The sequence below is a fragment of the Chelonia mydas genome, chromosome 8, assembly GCF_015237465.2.
Source record: "Chelonia mydas isolate rCheMyd1 chromosome 8, rCheMyd1.pri.v2, whole genome shotgun sequence".
NCBI lineage: Eukaryota > Metazoa > Chordata > Testudines > Cheloniidae > Chelonia > Chelonia mydas.
Window position 1 is genome coordinate 45851514 of NC_057854.1, and position 16322 is coordinate 45867835.

At 41.9% G+C, this 16322-nt stretch overlaps 1 protein-coding gene across 4 annotated transcripts; it reads right to left on the minus strand.

The window, feature by feature from the left end:
• Window positions 1–330: 330 nt before the first annotated feature.
• GORAB (golgin, RAB6 interacting) lies at window positions 331–15740 on the minus strand. Of its 4 annotated transcripts, none has more exons than XM_037907031.2 (5): window positions 15503–15740; window positions 13024–13372; window positions 7407–7508; window positions 5469–5609; window positions 331–2163 (listed from the first exon to the last, which is right to left on the minus strand). In XM_037907031.2, exons 1-5 carry the CDS (start codon window positions 15564–15566, stop codon window positions 1671–1673), a joined length of 1149 nt encoding a protein of 382 aa, XP_037762959.1. In that variant the 5' UTR covers window positions 15567–15740; the 3' UTR covers window positions 331–1670. The 4 variants fall into 4 exon arrangements, with proteins under 4 accessions (XP_037762959.1, XP_043376792.1, XP_037762960.1 ...); XM_043520857.1 differs by lacking the exon at window positions 15503–15740 and adding an exon at window positions 14541–14954; XM_037907032.2 differs by lacking the exon at window positions 15503–15740 and having other exon boundaries at window positions 13020–13158.
• Window positions 15741–16322: the final 582 nt, after the last annotated feature.

The following is a 16322-nucleotide window of genomic DNA, read 5'->3' on the forward strand; positions in this document are numbered from 1 at the left end:
GATGCTTACTGCAGTCACTGTGACGAAGATGTTTCCTAGAGCACCTCCAGCTTGCAGTTAGCTGGAGTTCCATGTTATGGGATACAGCTCTCCAAGGTTATTTTACACACTTTTTTATTTGGAAGCACTACCTTTGGGGTGCTGGTTGCATATAGAGGAAGGCTGTCAAAGGGTATATCTTTCAAGCTTGCTACCTTTGGGGTGCTGGTTGCATATAGAGGAAGGCTGTCAAAGGGTATATCTTTCAAGACTGCTACATGATTATTCAGAACCTACTCGTGTCCCGTCTCTTGAACACCAAATACTATAACTGAAAGTAAACAAGCCACATAGAAGATACATGAATTTATTTTTACAATAAAAATTGTGAATAAAGTGTGATGGTTTTCAAAGACTGAATAGATAATTGAACCCTCATAATCGCGTTTGGTGGAGTCACTCCAGTGATCGTCAAACTGTGACGCACAAACATACAGTATAAGAGAAACAGTTAAAATGTCCATAGTGAAAGAAAGCTGCAGATTGTGTAGCAGAGAAGATATGAAAATTGCTGTCTGGTTCATGGTTGCATCACAGCCTCTCTGCAAACCACCCCACTCCAAGAGGTCATCACAAAACCAGAATTGTATTCCTTTGTCTTTCCCCATCCGGAATGATTTTTTTAAAATCCTTTTGAAAACAATAATTGGGCAAATTAACAAGGTTCTACTGGGGTTATATACACCCACCCTTAGGACAAGGAAGTTGTTAACTTTAATTTACTGAACATTACATAATGTATGGAAAGGCTTAGTTCCCATTTATTTTTGGGGTTATTCATTATTTTATCTACACCAATTTGATTTCTCAGATTTAAGGCAGCTATGATGTTACTGAAAATGAGACAAATATTTGTAATCGCATTTGCCGCAATACTACACAGATCCCTAGTGTACGGTTTTTGGCTACAACCACCTCCTTTCTACCGTATATTGATACTTTTGTAACACATTTGATGCTGTAATTTCACAAATCAGACTCCAAAGACCAGATATTTCAAATTTTACAATAATTTGTAAAAAATAGACACCAGTTATAAATAGGAAATATTACAGCGAACCTGGCCTTTATAGCAACATACAAATCTAAATCTGTTTATAATTCTCTACAGAATAAAGTATCAGCTCCCATATCCAAGGATGTCTCTGAAACCTAGCCGGGTTTTACACAATTAAAAGAAATTTGCAAAGGAAATTTGTGGACACGTTGGAAATGTCTTATCACCGTACATGAGGAAAAGAACACCTCAGTAATAAAACCTAATATTTTATGACACCCTCTCAAGAAAACAAGCACCTCCCTTTCTTGGTTTGATGTCGGCAATAGTTAGCTGGGAATCTCCAGTCTCACACAAGCCCAGCCTACAGACAAACATTGCTGCCCACTTCTTAGTACTCCTTCCTAGCAAGCCCCAGTCTCACAAAGCTCCATAAATAGTGAGCAAATCTGGAGATGAATGGACCTAAATATACAAAACAGGACAGACAGGTGACCCAGAATGGAAGATTCTGACAGGTCACTAAAAATTGATTATTTTAATCAAATTAAAAATAGAGGTAACATAAGAGGGATGTGTTACTGACACTGGAGAAGCCTTGGGGTAACCTACAGCATGCAGTAAATCAAGTATATCATCCATCAGACGCTACCTTATCTGCATACAATAGTAATGTATCAGAGCGAGCTAGGGTTTCATCCCGAGTAGTGTTTACTGATTGATTTTGGCTACCCATATTTGAAAGCGACTTGCTACAGGAATTTCCAGGCTGCTCCGCTAACCGTTCAGAAGCAGCACCAGCATGTTCATTCTCCTCCACTGTAGCACGTGGAGCTGCATTTTCCTCAGCAGTCCGAGACAGATTCCGAGACTGGGCAGCCTGTCTCCCTGCTTCTGCCTCCTGGAGCTGCAGCATCTGCTCCACCTCAATCTCAAGTTCCAGATTTTCTTCATCTGCCTCCACTTCCAGCTGCTTCATTAACTCTTCCAGCTTCTTGGCTTTACGGAGCTCATTCTGCTGTATGATAGTGCATAGATGCTCTGTGAGACGTTCCTTGATCTCAGTCTTCTGTTGGAAATCTAGCTTTGCTGCTACGTACTCTGACTCTGCCTTATCATATCGCTTCCTGCAAAAATAATTTTTTGGGTGTTATTCATTCAGAAGAATCCCAAAATGCTTTACAAGTTACACACATGGATGAATACTTGATCAGTCACTGAAAGGCATTCTCCTCTGGAGCGGACAATGCCAGCTATTTAATAGCACACAGCAACATTGCTCAACAATTATAAAGCAAAGGATGGAAAGGAGAATGTGCCAACAGAAGAAAGTCCACTCCGTTAGTTTCCACTGCTGCTGCATTCTAGGAGTAAATTCCCTTGTCTGAAATGCACAGGTGGCAAACAATTTTGTTGACTTTTGTATGAGATTCATCTCCAGCATGCTGAAAGAAATCACCACTAGTAACTGCTCCATGTATTCCAATGGAAAATTAACTATTCAGAAAGATACCAAAGCGATTCATGTTCATTTTATTATTAAACAGATCAACAATCCAACAGATATACATTCTATGTAATTAATGAAGTAGTTACGTTGCTACTTCAGTCTTTTCTAAAAGTGTACTTTCCTGGTCATTCAAAGAAACATACACCTATGTCACTAGCAGTCCAGATGGGCATAGCACACGACACTATATAACGACCACAGCTTTTGCAGAGCCACCAGTGTAGAAATAATTGTATCATCAGCGTGAACACTTAGCAGTTCCTACATTCTGACATGACAAACTTTCTAATGTAAAGCAACAATTACAAAGATTTTATGGGGCAACATAACAGTGGAAGGACTTAACTAGTAGAAGGATACCACAGGCTGGCTGAGAGGGGAGGGAGGCAGGCAGGCTGTGGATCATACGCACAGCTGTACTGCACCTTGTGACAGAGAGCATCCACCAATATAGTATCACAAAGGTGCCTGTAAAAACAAAGAGCTGCTTCGTAAAGCCATATTCAGGTGTCTCACTACCAAGCAATAGAGGGACCCAGTGGTCCTTTTGTTTGAGGAAGCAGAACAAAATGGAACAGGAATTCTTTCAGAGTATATTCCAGTAAGAAATAACTGCAGGATTCTCCCCGCAGCTGGAGCTCTATCCCTGGCAGTCAATGACAAAGCCATGTCCACAGGGCCCCTAAAATACCCACTCCTCTTTCTGTCACAAAGGAGTCACAGAGATCACATAATAAGCCACAGAGACTATGTAATGAAGGACTCAGACACGAAGCATACATGTAAGAAACAAAATTAAGGTTACTGTGGAAACATCTGTCCAATTAAAACTAAACCTGCATTCACACAGTTTTTTGGCATTGGAATATTTATAAATATTCCATTTTATAACAGTCAGATGTCCAACTATGCAATTAGGACTATAAATATTGCACTTCTTGGCAGGTTAAACTAATTTGGCATTTAGCCTTAAAATATAAGGCAAAACTTCAATAATTGCTCAGAAAGGCATTGCTTGTTAGGTAAATGAAAGCTTTTAATGATGGGTGGTATATTCTACAACACTGAAAATCCATGTGTAACTCTACTTTCCAAACCATGAAAAACTGATTATACAAAATACAGCAAACTCATTAGGCATATTTTTAAAGCTTTGCCTTCTTTCCCTACTAACCTTCCTTTTCCCATCTTTGTTACCTAAGTACAGTTTCCTGTAAACATTCTGTATGATTTTTTCCTACCACTGAGAATTTAAAATGCAGAGTTCAAATGGGTGTAATGTTTTATGATAACATGTCTAAATGTTTCATGATTTCTGAAATCTCTCTGAGCAAATCCTACAAACACACTGGCACTGAAAAGTCTTCTCTGGCATAGATCTGCAACTGAGATTTTTAAAAAATATCCTAAAATAGTGGAACTACATAAGGTCAGCCAGTCCCTGCCATTTTAAATGATAATTAGTCGATAGCTATCCTCAGTTCATTTAAAAGCTAATTACCATGTTTATTGGCCTGTGGTCAATGCACAGCAAAAATCACAAGGAAAACTACAATGTCTACACGTTGGATAGTGAACTAAAAACCACAACCAAACATTTCCATTTTGTTAAATGCCTGTATAAACATGCTTATATTTACATACTCATGTTGCGGTTTACCCTATACTAATGAGGCACTCAGATTAATTTTGCATGCTGAAGGATGCTGCAAAAGGGAATCAGAGTTGCACTCCCTTGTAGTAGTAGTAATAATAATAATAGTAATAAAAAAACCTCAGATGATGGAAAGAGACATTGAAAACCTTGAAGTCTGAAACTGACCTACATTTGGTCCCAATTTAAGAAAGCACTTACGTACATACTTAGCTTTAGGCATGTATGCAAGTCCCACAGATTTCAATAGAATTTAAGTGCTGTCCTGAATTAGGGTGCTTTCCTGACTCAGGACTTTTGTTTACAGAGTTGATGTAATACATTACATGTGTTTGGTTCTTTTTTAAAAACTGCTCTTTTCCCAGGAAAAAAAGCCAACAACGAAACCCTGTAACACAGTAGTGCTTATGTGCAACCCTACCATAATGGCCCAGCACGTACGTACGATGAAAGGGGGGGAAGATGGCAAGTAAAGTTTTCAGTCAGGAAACTTTTCAATCAGTTGCAAGCTTCTGTTTAGGCCATTGTGATCTTAAGAGAAACCACTGTATAGTAAAACTTATTAAAATACACCTGGCATTGTCTTTTTTAATGCACATGACTAAAGTGACATAACTCCCATCAGCCTTTCTTCAGTAAAAGGAAACTGCAGAGAAGGGCAACTATAACGATTAGGGGTTTGGAACGTGTCCCATATGAGGAGAGATTAAAGAGGCTAGGACTTTTCAGCTTGGAAAAGAGGAGACTAAGGGGGGGATATGATAGAGGTATATAAAATCATGAGTGGTGTGGAGAAAGTGAATAAGGAAAAGTTATTTACTTGTTCCCATAATATAAGAACAAGGGACCACCAAATGAAATTAATGGACAGCAGGTTTAAAACAAATAAAAGGAAGTTCTTCTTCACACAGAGCACAGTCAACCTGTGGAACTCCTTGCCTGAGGAGGTCGTGAAGGCTAGGACTATAACACGGTTTAAAAGAGAACTAGATAAATTCATGGAGGTTAAGTCCATTAATGACTATTAGCCAGGATGGGTGAGGAATGGTGTCCCTAGCCTCTGTTTGTCAGAGAGTGGAGACGGATGGCATGAGAGAGATCACTTGATCATTACCTGTTAGGTTCACTCCCTCTGGGGCACCTGGCATTGACCACTGTCGATAGACAGGATACTGGGCTGGATGGACCTTTGGTCTGACCCAGTATGGCCATTATGTTCTTATACATTTTCCCAAGAGCACTCGCTGCTCTGTCTGTTAATTGCTTACCGAGCAAACGAATAGTCCATGCTGGCCTGATCGATTCGGTTCCTTAAGATTCCAATGTCAGCAGACACCATGTCATCCAGAGCCTGCAGCTCTTTTTGGATCCGCTTTAGTTTCACTGTTTCAGCCTGAGTTCTTTTGGATCTGAAAAAACACGATGCAAATTTTCTCTCTCTTTAGAAGCATCCTACACAAGAGACATGTTGTGTTTCAATTACAGACCCACCAGCTCATTAGTAGTTGCTCAAGGGTTTCTCTTTCATAGTTTAAGACTCTTGATCTTTCTTCCCATATCTATGCGGATCTAAAGTGCCTGCTATTAACAGTCTGAAACAAAATTATGTAATGACTGCAATCAAAGTGCCCAAAATGGATTGTATTCCTTCACTTGGAAAACTCACTCTCTGAAATTAAGTAACTTTAAGCATAAGAACACAGGAAACTGCTAGAAAGGAAAAGGGCACATTGTCCTGCAACTTTTCCCTCTCAAAGAATCCCAGATAGCAGGAGCCAAAAAGGGACTGGGTCATCTAACGTGGTTATTTCCATTTTGTAGGATTACTCTCTATAGGCCTGATCCAAAGCCCAATGAAGTCAATAGAAAGATTCACATCAAATATGAAAGATTTCAATCAAGCCCTACATAATCTTCTTCAACTCTGTTTATTACATTTGTAAGTTTTCAAGAACTAAAACAGTCTACAGGAAGCATGTTCAGATCCAAGCACCTCAGGTCATTTTCAATGAGATCTCATACAAGGCCACGCTACCCCCACCCATCATATTCGTGCACCACGCTTGTCAAACACAGATTTGATATTCCATAAAATAACCACAGGTATCTTAAAATCTCCAGTCTTCTGACTGACCAGCATTAGCAAACCACTGTCACCTTTTTAATCAATTCACCAATTCTAGCAGCAACTGGTCCTGTAACCAATACTTTTTTCACACCACCTATGTCCAGATACATACCACCTCTAAATGCCCCTTATATTATCAATTCCTTTGCGTTCAACGGTAACAGAGACTTATCCTGATATTCCCACAACTGAACGTCAACCCAGCCCTATCTTTCACCCTTGTGCCAGCAGACTAATAAGCGCTTTTAGCTCATCCACTTTTTCCAAACTACATATTAGCCCCATCAACTATATCTTCTAGTCTTCTCTATTTCACTCACCCAATTCTTGTATTTTCTAGTCCCATACTCTGAAACCTATTAGACACTGCTGCTTCATTCATCTCTACACTCCTTCTTGACTTAGCATTAACGGTCTCTCACTTAATACCAACACTTTTCTATCACAGTGTGTATTCAGTCTGAACTTAGCACAGCTAGTTGTCCTCTTCTATCAGACTCAACTTGCTGCATTTTTCATTAATATTAAGATGTTTTTAATAGAGATCCTTTCATCAGAGAATCTCAAAGCACTTTAAACTACACACCTTAATGAATTAAGTCTCTCCAGACTTCTGAGAAAAAGATAATATTCCCATTTTATAGGTGAGGGAACAAAGACTAAGTGACTTCCTAAATGTCTCATAACAAGTCACTGGCAGAGCTGGGACTAGAACCCAGGAGTCCTGACTCCCTGTCCCCTGCTCTAATCACTGTACACAAACCACCATATGAAATGCTCAATCACTGATCTGTTCAAGAACATCAGATTCACTCTGCAAAGTTGTAACAGGAATTATCAGTCTGCAGAAGAAGCTGCATCTTCAGAAATGCAATCCACATAAAAAAAGCTTCTTAGTCACCACACAATTTGGAATAAAATGTGAGTATCATGTACTGTTGCTGATTTGCACAAAAAAAGCCGTTAGTGCAGAGGAAAGGGGGGCAAGATGGATTTGCTAAAACTTAGTAACTTATCATAGACAATAAACAACCCCCTTCCCTAGGGATGGAAGTAGAATGCAGAATGCCCTCATCACCTTTCAGCAATGGCTTTGGCCAGGAGTGCCTTCTTGCGTTTATTCTTCTCTTCCATCAGCCGCTGCTCCTGCTGGAGAACCTCCCAACGAGATTTCTCCTGCCTGGGCATTGACAAAGCAACAGGGTTAAACGAGAGTTCATTTCTTTCCTCCCCACCCAAAACAGCAGTCATACTCCTTGTCCTTGTGTTTATTTTGTTGGAGTACCCATTAAGGGTTTCCCAGAATCCAAGGACAGCTCAACACCTTGGTTCTGTGGGAATTAGGAAGGAAGACTGACCAGGAAGAAGAGTTATTAGCTTCAGGAGATACTCAATAAGTTTGCTCTTAAAAAAAACAAACAAACCAACCAGGGTCTCTTATGAACAAAGAATGTGGGGTTAGTTCTTTGCTACATTAGAATTCCATGTTTTTAACTAAAATGAGCATATATTGTTCACAAACAGTGATTTTCACTATAAATCATACACACCCCATCCCATCTCTAAAATCCTGGGCAGAGAAATGTTTTATGGTATTATAGAAATTCATCCTAATTGGAACAGATGAATGCCACAGTCTTTGGATGTGGCTGTCAGTGGCCAAAAGCCATTTTTCCCTACTTAAGTCACATCATGTTAGTTGTCATGGTGGTTTCATCCATCACCTTTTCAAAGGGATCTCAGTAACAATCCTCTCCCCATAATTTAATGCATAATATGTCTGCTCTTCCATGAGCAAGGAATACAATGGAGGATAAAAATGATTGGTTTTTAATTTAAAAAACTATTTTTGTATTTAAATTGGGTGTCTGATTTTATTTAAATTATAGTAAGGTTTTCTTTTTAAAAACAAACCTTTTTAAAAATTAAATCTGAATTTAATACAAAATAGGTTAAGGCCTGAACGTATTATAATTTAGTTGTAAATGTGAAACATGTTTTGATCAGAGAAGTTTATGTATCCAAAACATTCCATGTTATTTTGTTTAATAAAAATTTTATATGCGGTTTTGTGTCTTTAATTAAATTCCAGTTACCCCCCCAATGCAGCTTGACACAAATCATGAGCAAAAAGTTAATTATCTAGTAAATGAGCAACATATCATTCACCATTTTCTAACACACAAAGAAGATACAGTTAATAAGAATTTGAAAATAGTAAGCTATACAATTGTCTAAATAAATGTATACAGGTACAGTATATGCTCCTAGGTAGCAAAGAGATGTACCAAAGTAGCGTGTAAAGGTTCTATTTAGTTGTAAATCAACATGTTTTAATGGTTATATCAACCATTGAGAATGCACCTTTATTGAGAAAATAACTGAAGTACAAATGAAAACGCTGATTAAAGTTGATGATTTAAATTGAGGATTTCCACTTGGTGATTTAAATTGCTGTGATGTAAATCAATCCACCCCGGAATAAAACATCAGAAGTTACTTGATAGCTAAGGAGAAGGAAGAAATTTTTTCAAACCACTGTGATGCTAGAACACGGTGATGTTATTTGAAGTGGCAATGTTCCAATGGAATATACATGGTAGCTGGGGCCGCACTGGTGGCTGCTGGGCAGCAACCAACAGAGTAGCTGCAGAGTGTGCTGAGTGGGAAAGTTTGGCCCTGTCAGTCAGAAATAGCACTGTCCATGGCCAGGGTGGATAAAAATCAATGATTTTTTTAAAAAGATAAAAAATATCAGATTTTTTTGAAAAAGGTTTTTTCCTCAAAAAACCTACCTAAAGATAGTTTTAATTAAGATACATTACAGCTCAAAGATATCTCATCATGGAATTGGGATTATAAATTCTAATGCTATACTATGAGACAATATATTCATGTAATCTTTAAGAAAAGTTTTGTAAATGAGTTCCAATAGTTCATGGATTAGGGACCCAATTTTATGGGGTTCCACAGGATTCTGTATAGATTATTTAGGTTAATCTTTCTACCTACCCAATGGGATTCAGTGCTCAGTCTAGAAGATACCATCAGAGAGGCTTAGTTTTGCAGTTCTCAAACTGTGGATTTGTGTCTCCAGAGGTAACATGCTTGTTAACAGCAAAAAATGTTTTTAAATTAGAGGTGAGAAATAACAGACCTCAACCCTATTGTCCCTCTGCAAATTTGTGCACACAGAGTCAATCTCTTACCTCTCTCTAAAAGTGCAAAGTTTCAAAAAGTTCAATGAATAGAAGATTGTTGGGGGTGGAATACATCTGGACAACGAAAAGTCTGGAAATAAATGTGAGAAGGGAGGGACAGGTAGTAGAAACAGAAGTGAAACTGTTTGAGCAGCATATTCCAGAAGCCTTGAGGTCTTTCTGAGTGTAACCTTCATTGATTTGAGATCTACCATACCATTCTCTCACTAGAAGGGAAAACCTATAATGGAAGCAGGCCGTAAAAGAGACCCAGTTTGAAATAAGAACCATTAGAGAAATATATGTCTGCTGATGATGTTTTAAAAAAAGTCACACCAGCGAACTGGCGGATGTCACTTAAGCACTTGGATTCAGAGACTGTTGAAGTGATAATCTCACTTTTTACAGCAGTAGCTTCTTCTGCCAGTATAGAAAGAATATTTTCTTCCTTTGGACTAATTCATTCCAAATTGAGAAATTGTTTGGGACCTGAAAAAGCAGGAAAGTTTGTTTTTCTTTTCCAGATTATGAACAAACAGGAAAATGAAGGTGAAGACGACCGAGTTAGCTGCAGAAGTCAATATTTTAAGTTTCTCATGTTGCCCTGGCTGACATAGGTGATTTAATTTTGTTTTTTTTTTTAAATATTTCATTTAATTTTAGTTAAAAACAATTTTAACAAAAACAAACCTGATTTTAAAAAACTTGAATGTTTAACTAAATTCAAAAATTCATATGCTTGTTTTTGTTAAAATATTATATGTTTGCTCTTGAAAAAAATCCAGAATACTTGAAGTTGTTGTTTTAGTTAAATAAAACAATTTAAATGTCTGTCTGGTGATGTTCTCCTCCTTATACAGCCTGGCAAGAAAATCCTCTAAATATTAATGATTAACCTGTTGAATTGAAGATAGTTCACCTCCCAACGACTTCATAAATACCTGCTTCAATTGCCTTTGGTAAATAAAATAACCAAACAATCATTCATTTTCTGATATAGCTGTAAAACTAATCTGAAATGTTTTCAAAATAAATCACTGTTTAAAACTGTATAGAGTGTACCTTCTAAAAATGAAACCTACATCTATCTCTGAGTTGTGAAGAACATGTATTAAGGTTATAACAACTAACGAGAATGCACTTTTATGTAGAAATCCATGGACTACATCGAGTCTTCCTGACTAGTGATTTAAATCAAATCCACCCTGTCCATGGCTTTGCTGAAGTATGTGCTTACTTTTTAAATGAATACATGCCATGGAGCATTACAAAATGCGTACAGATAGGGGAAGAATGAACATTCTACTGAGTACTGGGACTCTCGCTGATGGAAAAAGAAACAGAGCGTATGGAGGCATGCAGGAAAATAAACTTTAAAATGTGAAACAAAAACCACCTTAATACAGGCTGTGCCAGATATCCAGTCTTTTACAAAAAGGAAAAATAAATACACGTAAGGAACCTGGCCATTTATGCAGTGCTGTACCACAGTAGCGAGAAGGAGAACTTCCTGACTAAAACTGCACATAGCTGCTTACAGCAACATGGAATAGTGGACTAGATGGGGCATGCGTCTGATCAAGTACGGCAATTACTGTCCAGATGGTTCAGAGGAGGGTGGAAAAAGCCCCACTCTAGGCCCCTATGGGGTAATTTGATCCCTGTGATACTCTCATCCAACCCCTAATTGTTAAAGATCAACTCAAACCCTAAAACATGATGTTTTATCTCTTGTTTCCAATACTTTTTAGCATTAACTATAACAACTTTGGAGCCTAAGACCTTATTACTTTGGGTACCCAGAAGTAACTTCAGACAAACAAGGGCAAAACAGTTACAACAAACAAGACAATAAGTATACAGTCTGACAGTCTAATTACTAGAATGAGGAAATCATGAAAAAACTATTCTGATATCAGGAATTTCTACGCAGTCAAATATTTATTCACCCAGCTCTACAAACTGGGTGAAGAGAGAGAAATACTGGCTTAATTTATTGAAAAAAATTGTGAAATTCATCCAATAAGTTATTTGATCAGCTCTATTAGTTACAGTAAACAGAGAACAGAAGATTAGGAGTGGCTAGGTAGGAAAGGGACATTTGGGATGGGTTTTGAGACACTACACTGAAGTGAACAGGAAGGGTTTAAGATCAACTTTTAAAAGAACAGGTAATTCAGTAGTTTGGAGAGAAACACAGCTCAAGACAGACAACACCACAAGTGAAAAATGTCTCTGGCGCACCCCCTCCCCGCACTGTAGAGTAACAAGGAGTAATTACAGAGGAGGCAGAGACTGAGTCAGCAAGTAAGACAACACCAGTGTATAGCTAGTTCAGTGGTTCTCAAACTTTTGTACTGGTGACCCCTTTCACATAGCAAGCTCTGAGTGTGACACCCACCCCTTATAAATTAAAACCACATTTTTATATATTTAACACCATTATAAATGATGGAAGAAATGCGGGGTTTGGGGTGGAGGCTGACAGCTCGCAACCCCCCATGTAATAACCTCATGACCCCGAGGGGTCCCGACCCTTAGTTTGAGAACCCCATAGCTAGTTAACTTCACGGCCTTCTCTTGATGCAAAAAGGATAGGTTTTTTTCAAATTATGTTAGCGCAACACAATTGAAAAACCCCATCAAGATGCAGTCTACCACATCTAAAGCCGTGTTAGCTGGCCATAATTTAGCCAAGGGGGGAGACTAAACAACTGAAATCCTCCCCCACACCAAATCAAAAGAGGGCCCATAGAAAGTTTTGAAAACCAGGAGATCAATTTATTGAAAGGGGCAAAAGTTACACAGAAACAAAAAGATGCATTTCCAAATGCGAGCTTTGTTGATTCTGGTTTATTTCTGTAGTATACAGAGATGTGCTTAACCCTTCAAAGACAATCTAAAAAAAAAACAACAGTCCCATGACCTGGACGCCTCACAATTTAGGTCCCTAATCCTGCAATCTTGCCTGCACCGAGTCTACTGAAGACAACGGGACTCCTATCTGCACAAATTAGTGCTTGTCTACACTGGCACTTTACAGCGCTGCAACTTTCTCGCTCAGTGAAAAAACACACCCCTGAGTGCAGCAAGTTTCAGCGCTGTAAAGCGCAAGTGTAGACAGTGCACCGGCGCTGGGAGCCGCATTCCCAGTGCTGGGAGCCGTGCCCCTCGTGGAGGTGGCTTTTTTAGAGCGGTAGGAGAACTCTCTCCCAGCGCTCTGCCATGACTACACAAGCCACGTTAAAGGGCTGCTGCAGCAGCACTTTAATGTTGCCAGTGTAGACTAGCCCTTAAGATTGCAGGACTCTGTTCTACATGAGCTATAGCTGAACAAAGGGTAGCAATTAAAGGATCAGCAGGAAAGAAGCAAAGGAGAAGACTTCTTATTCTAAAATGCAGTACAGTTTAATATTAAGCTTCAGTTTATTGTACAACAAAATGATGAATTAGTAAGGAATAAAACCAATCCCTTGATTTTACAGACTTACTAACAATTCCACTCTCTTTTTCTCCAGTTTGAAATCCATCTTTACAGGGAGGTCCTGGTGTTTTTCATTGTCATTACAAGGATTTTCAAGTCCCTGTGCATTCTGTTGATCTCTGGTGTCATGTTGCCTTTGATCCTTCATTGCGGATGGAGGAGGTGGTGGCAGAGGCTGCCGAGGAAGACAGGGCTTGTGTTTTGGTACAGAAAGCAGCTGTTCTGGAGGTACCGAGGCTGCTCCATCCTGCAGTCCCAGTTTCTGACATTGGTGCTGAAGAGCTTTTTCTCGTTGCAACTGCTGACGGCTCTTATTTACAGACAAGGGTCGACGCTGCTGATCAGAAGATTCAGATGTATCTATTTATAGTAAAAATAAAAACAGAACCCTTTTAAGAGAGGCACGTAAAAGTGTTTTGCTGCTATAGTATTAATACTAGAGGTTCAGATTATTTCAGTGAAACACAGGAGCTTGGATGCTGGATAGAATTCCTGGATTACTCAAAACTGTGGTAAATTCTCCATCGCTTGAAATCTTTCAATCAAGCTTTCAGGTCTTTCCAAAAGGCATGTTCTGGTTCAACCACAAGTTGTTGGGCTGGATGCAGGAATCACTGGATGCAACTGGACAATGCAGTTGATCAGACTAGATCAGTGGTTCTCAAACCTTTTGTATTGGCGATCCCTTTCGCTCAGCAAGCTTCTAAGAGCGGACCCCCCCCCTTAAATATAAAAATATGTTTTTAATTTATAACACTATTTTAAATGCTAAATATATAACCCTACTGTTTAAAATGAACTTAGTTTTAATTTAAAAGCAGTGAGAAAAAGTAACACATTTTTATCAAATTATTGTTATAAGCAGAAAAACAGTGACTATTTAAAAAAATAACTTAATACTGGGGGGAGAGGCATGAAGCAACTTTGTCAATATCACTTTTCAGGGCAGATTTTAGTGCCCCATTGCCACCCTTACTTCTGCGCTGTTGCTGGCAGCAGCACTGCTTTCAGAGCTGCCCAGCTTTGAAAGCCATGCCGCCACCAGTTGCAGCACAGAAGTAAGAGTGACACTGGTGCTAAGTCTGCTGTGAAGTTATATTTGTATGTTTGTTAATATCACCTTTCACAGCAGATTTACTAGGGCAAACTTCCTAGCTAGCTAGCCGGGAAGCTGTGAAAAGTATTATTAACAAACATACAAATATCACTTTTCACAGCAAACTTACTCACGCCTCATTGACACCCTTACTTCTGTGGTGCTGCCGGCAGCAGGTGCTGCCTTCAGAGCTGGGTGGCTGGAGAGCAGCAGCTGCTGGCCAGGTGCCCAGCTCTGAAGGCAGCATCACCACCAGCAGCAGTGCAGAACTAAAGGTAGCAATGCAATACAATGCCACCCTTACCTCTGTGTAACGCTTGACCTTAGCGCTGGGAAGGGTGGCTAACACAAATTTTGGGGTGGCTATAGCCCGCACAAGCCCCCTGCCAGCACCGCCCCACCTGTGTGCTTGACTGTTAAATTATGAATTACTTTTTTTGCCTATCCCAGTGTTCTGATTGTACTGTGGTTTAATGCAGCTCTTCAGCTACTGAACAATCAAGCCCTCTAATGTTGTCTCAGTCCCAAGGCCAGCCTTAGGGAAAACGGTGCCCTGGGCAAACTTCAGTTTTGATGCCCTTCCTTTGGAGGTGCTGGAGGCAGAGTGGGGCGGAGCTGGGCTGGCTCAGACTGCCAGCCATGCACCGCTCAAACCTCACGACTCCCAGTTTGAGAACCCCTGGACTACATGATCATAATGGTGCCTTGTAGTCGTAAAAGCTATGAGATGAGAGAAGGGAAGGGGGAGAATCTCTTTCACCACATACATGTAAGAAACCAGCTAGAGATTCACACATTCGAAGGTCGGAAGGAACCACTGCGCTCCCCCGCACCGAGCCCCTACCTAACCCAGCCCGCAGCACGGCCCCAAGCTAAGCCCTGTTCCAAGCTCAGGACAACAGAATCGCTTGATTTAAAACTGGCCACGGCGCGCAAAGCCACCGGCCCCCTGGGGACACTGTCCCGGGGGTTACTGACCCTCCCGGGCTCGGGCGGGGCCTTTCCCCTCCGGAGCGAGCTGGCCAAGACCCCTCCAGGGCTGGGCATCGCCACAGACCCCGCTCGTGCCCAGGGTCAGGAGAGGCCGATCCCTCCAGGCGGGCCCGGCTCCAGCCCCGCGACTGTCAGCACCAGGTCGAGCTAGCCGCGGGCAGACCCAGGGCTCCGGCTGCCCTGCCCCGCCCCGCCCCGCCCCGCGAGCTCGGGCCAGACCCAAGGCCCCAGGAGAGGCCGGTCTCGGACGGGGCCCCGACACCAGCTCCGCGCCCAGCGAGGGGCAACGCCAGGCTCTGAGCAGCTGCCCCGCGGAACCAGCAAGTGCCTCCCCCCAGCTTCAGCGGCCCCTCGAGGGCCCGGGGCAGGGATACCCGGGCCCCACTCGCCCCGGCCGGTACCTGCGTGCGGCCCCCGCAGCCTCCGCAGCTCCTGCTCGGAGAAGCCGGCCCAGCCCCCCGCCATAGCGCCTCATACCGGGAGGTGGCGGCGCTCGCGGCCGGCGCTTCCTCCTTCCGCTGCCACGTTCAGGCCTCGGCAGGACCCCGCGCCCGGAGCTGCCCCGAGCTCCGCCGGCCGCTTCCTCACAGCCTGTTACTTCCTGGCGAGGGAGGGGTATCGATCACTGAGAGCAGGCACCCCACGGGCAGCCCGGCGGGGTCCTAGCGCGTTACCATGGGGAAGAGGGCGGGGCTTCAAGGGGAAGATGGCTGCTGGGCAGGGAGATCTGAGGGGGAGGAGCCTGGCAGACGGGGGCGCGGCATCTGGCTCCCGCCTCCCATCCTGCCGTAGCTCGTCCCTTGCTCTCCAGGCCCGGGGGTGAGGGGCCGAGCCCAGATTCCTTCCCTTCTCTGTGCCTTCAGGGTGCCACTGCTGGGCCAGGAGCCAGGCTGGCATCTCCTCCCCTCCGCCCACGGGGCGCTGCGCCACCGAGAAAGCAGCAAACGAGGCCGTAACAGAGCACTCCCCCTCTGGAGCCCTCCAAATGCTGCAAGGCATCCTCCAGCGCTCACCTGAATGGGGACAGCCAGTAAGAATGGACTAATTTAGCTCCTGCCACCCCCGCTAACGGATCATTTCTACCTGTACAATAACAGTTCATGGCAGTGGTCAGGAGACAAGTTGGTGGCAGATGTAAGGGCTTGTCTACACTGGAAATGCTACATTGGCACAGCTGCATTGCTGTAGCCCTTCAGTGTAGACGCTACCTACTCCAGTGAC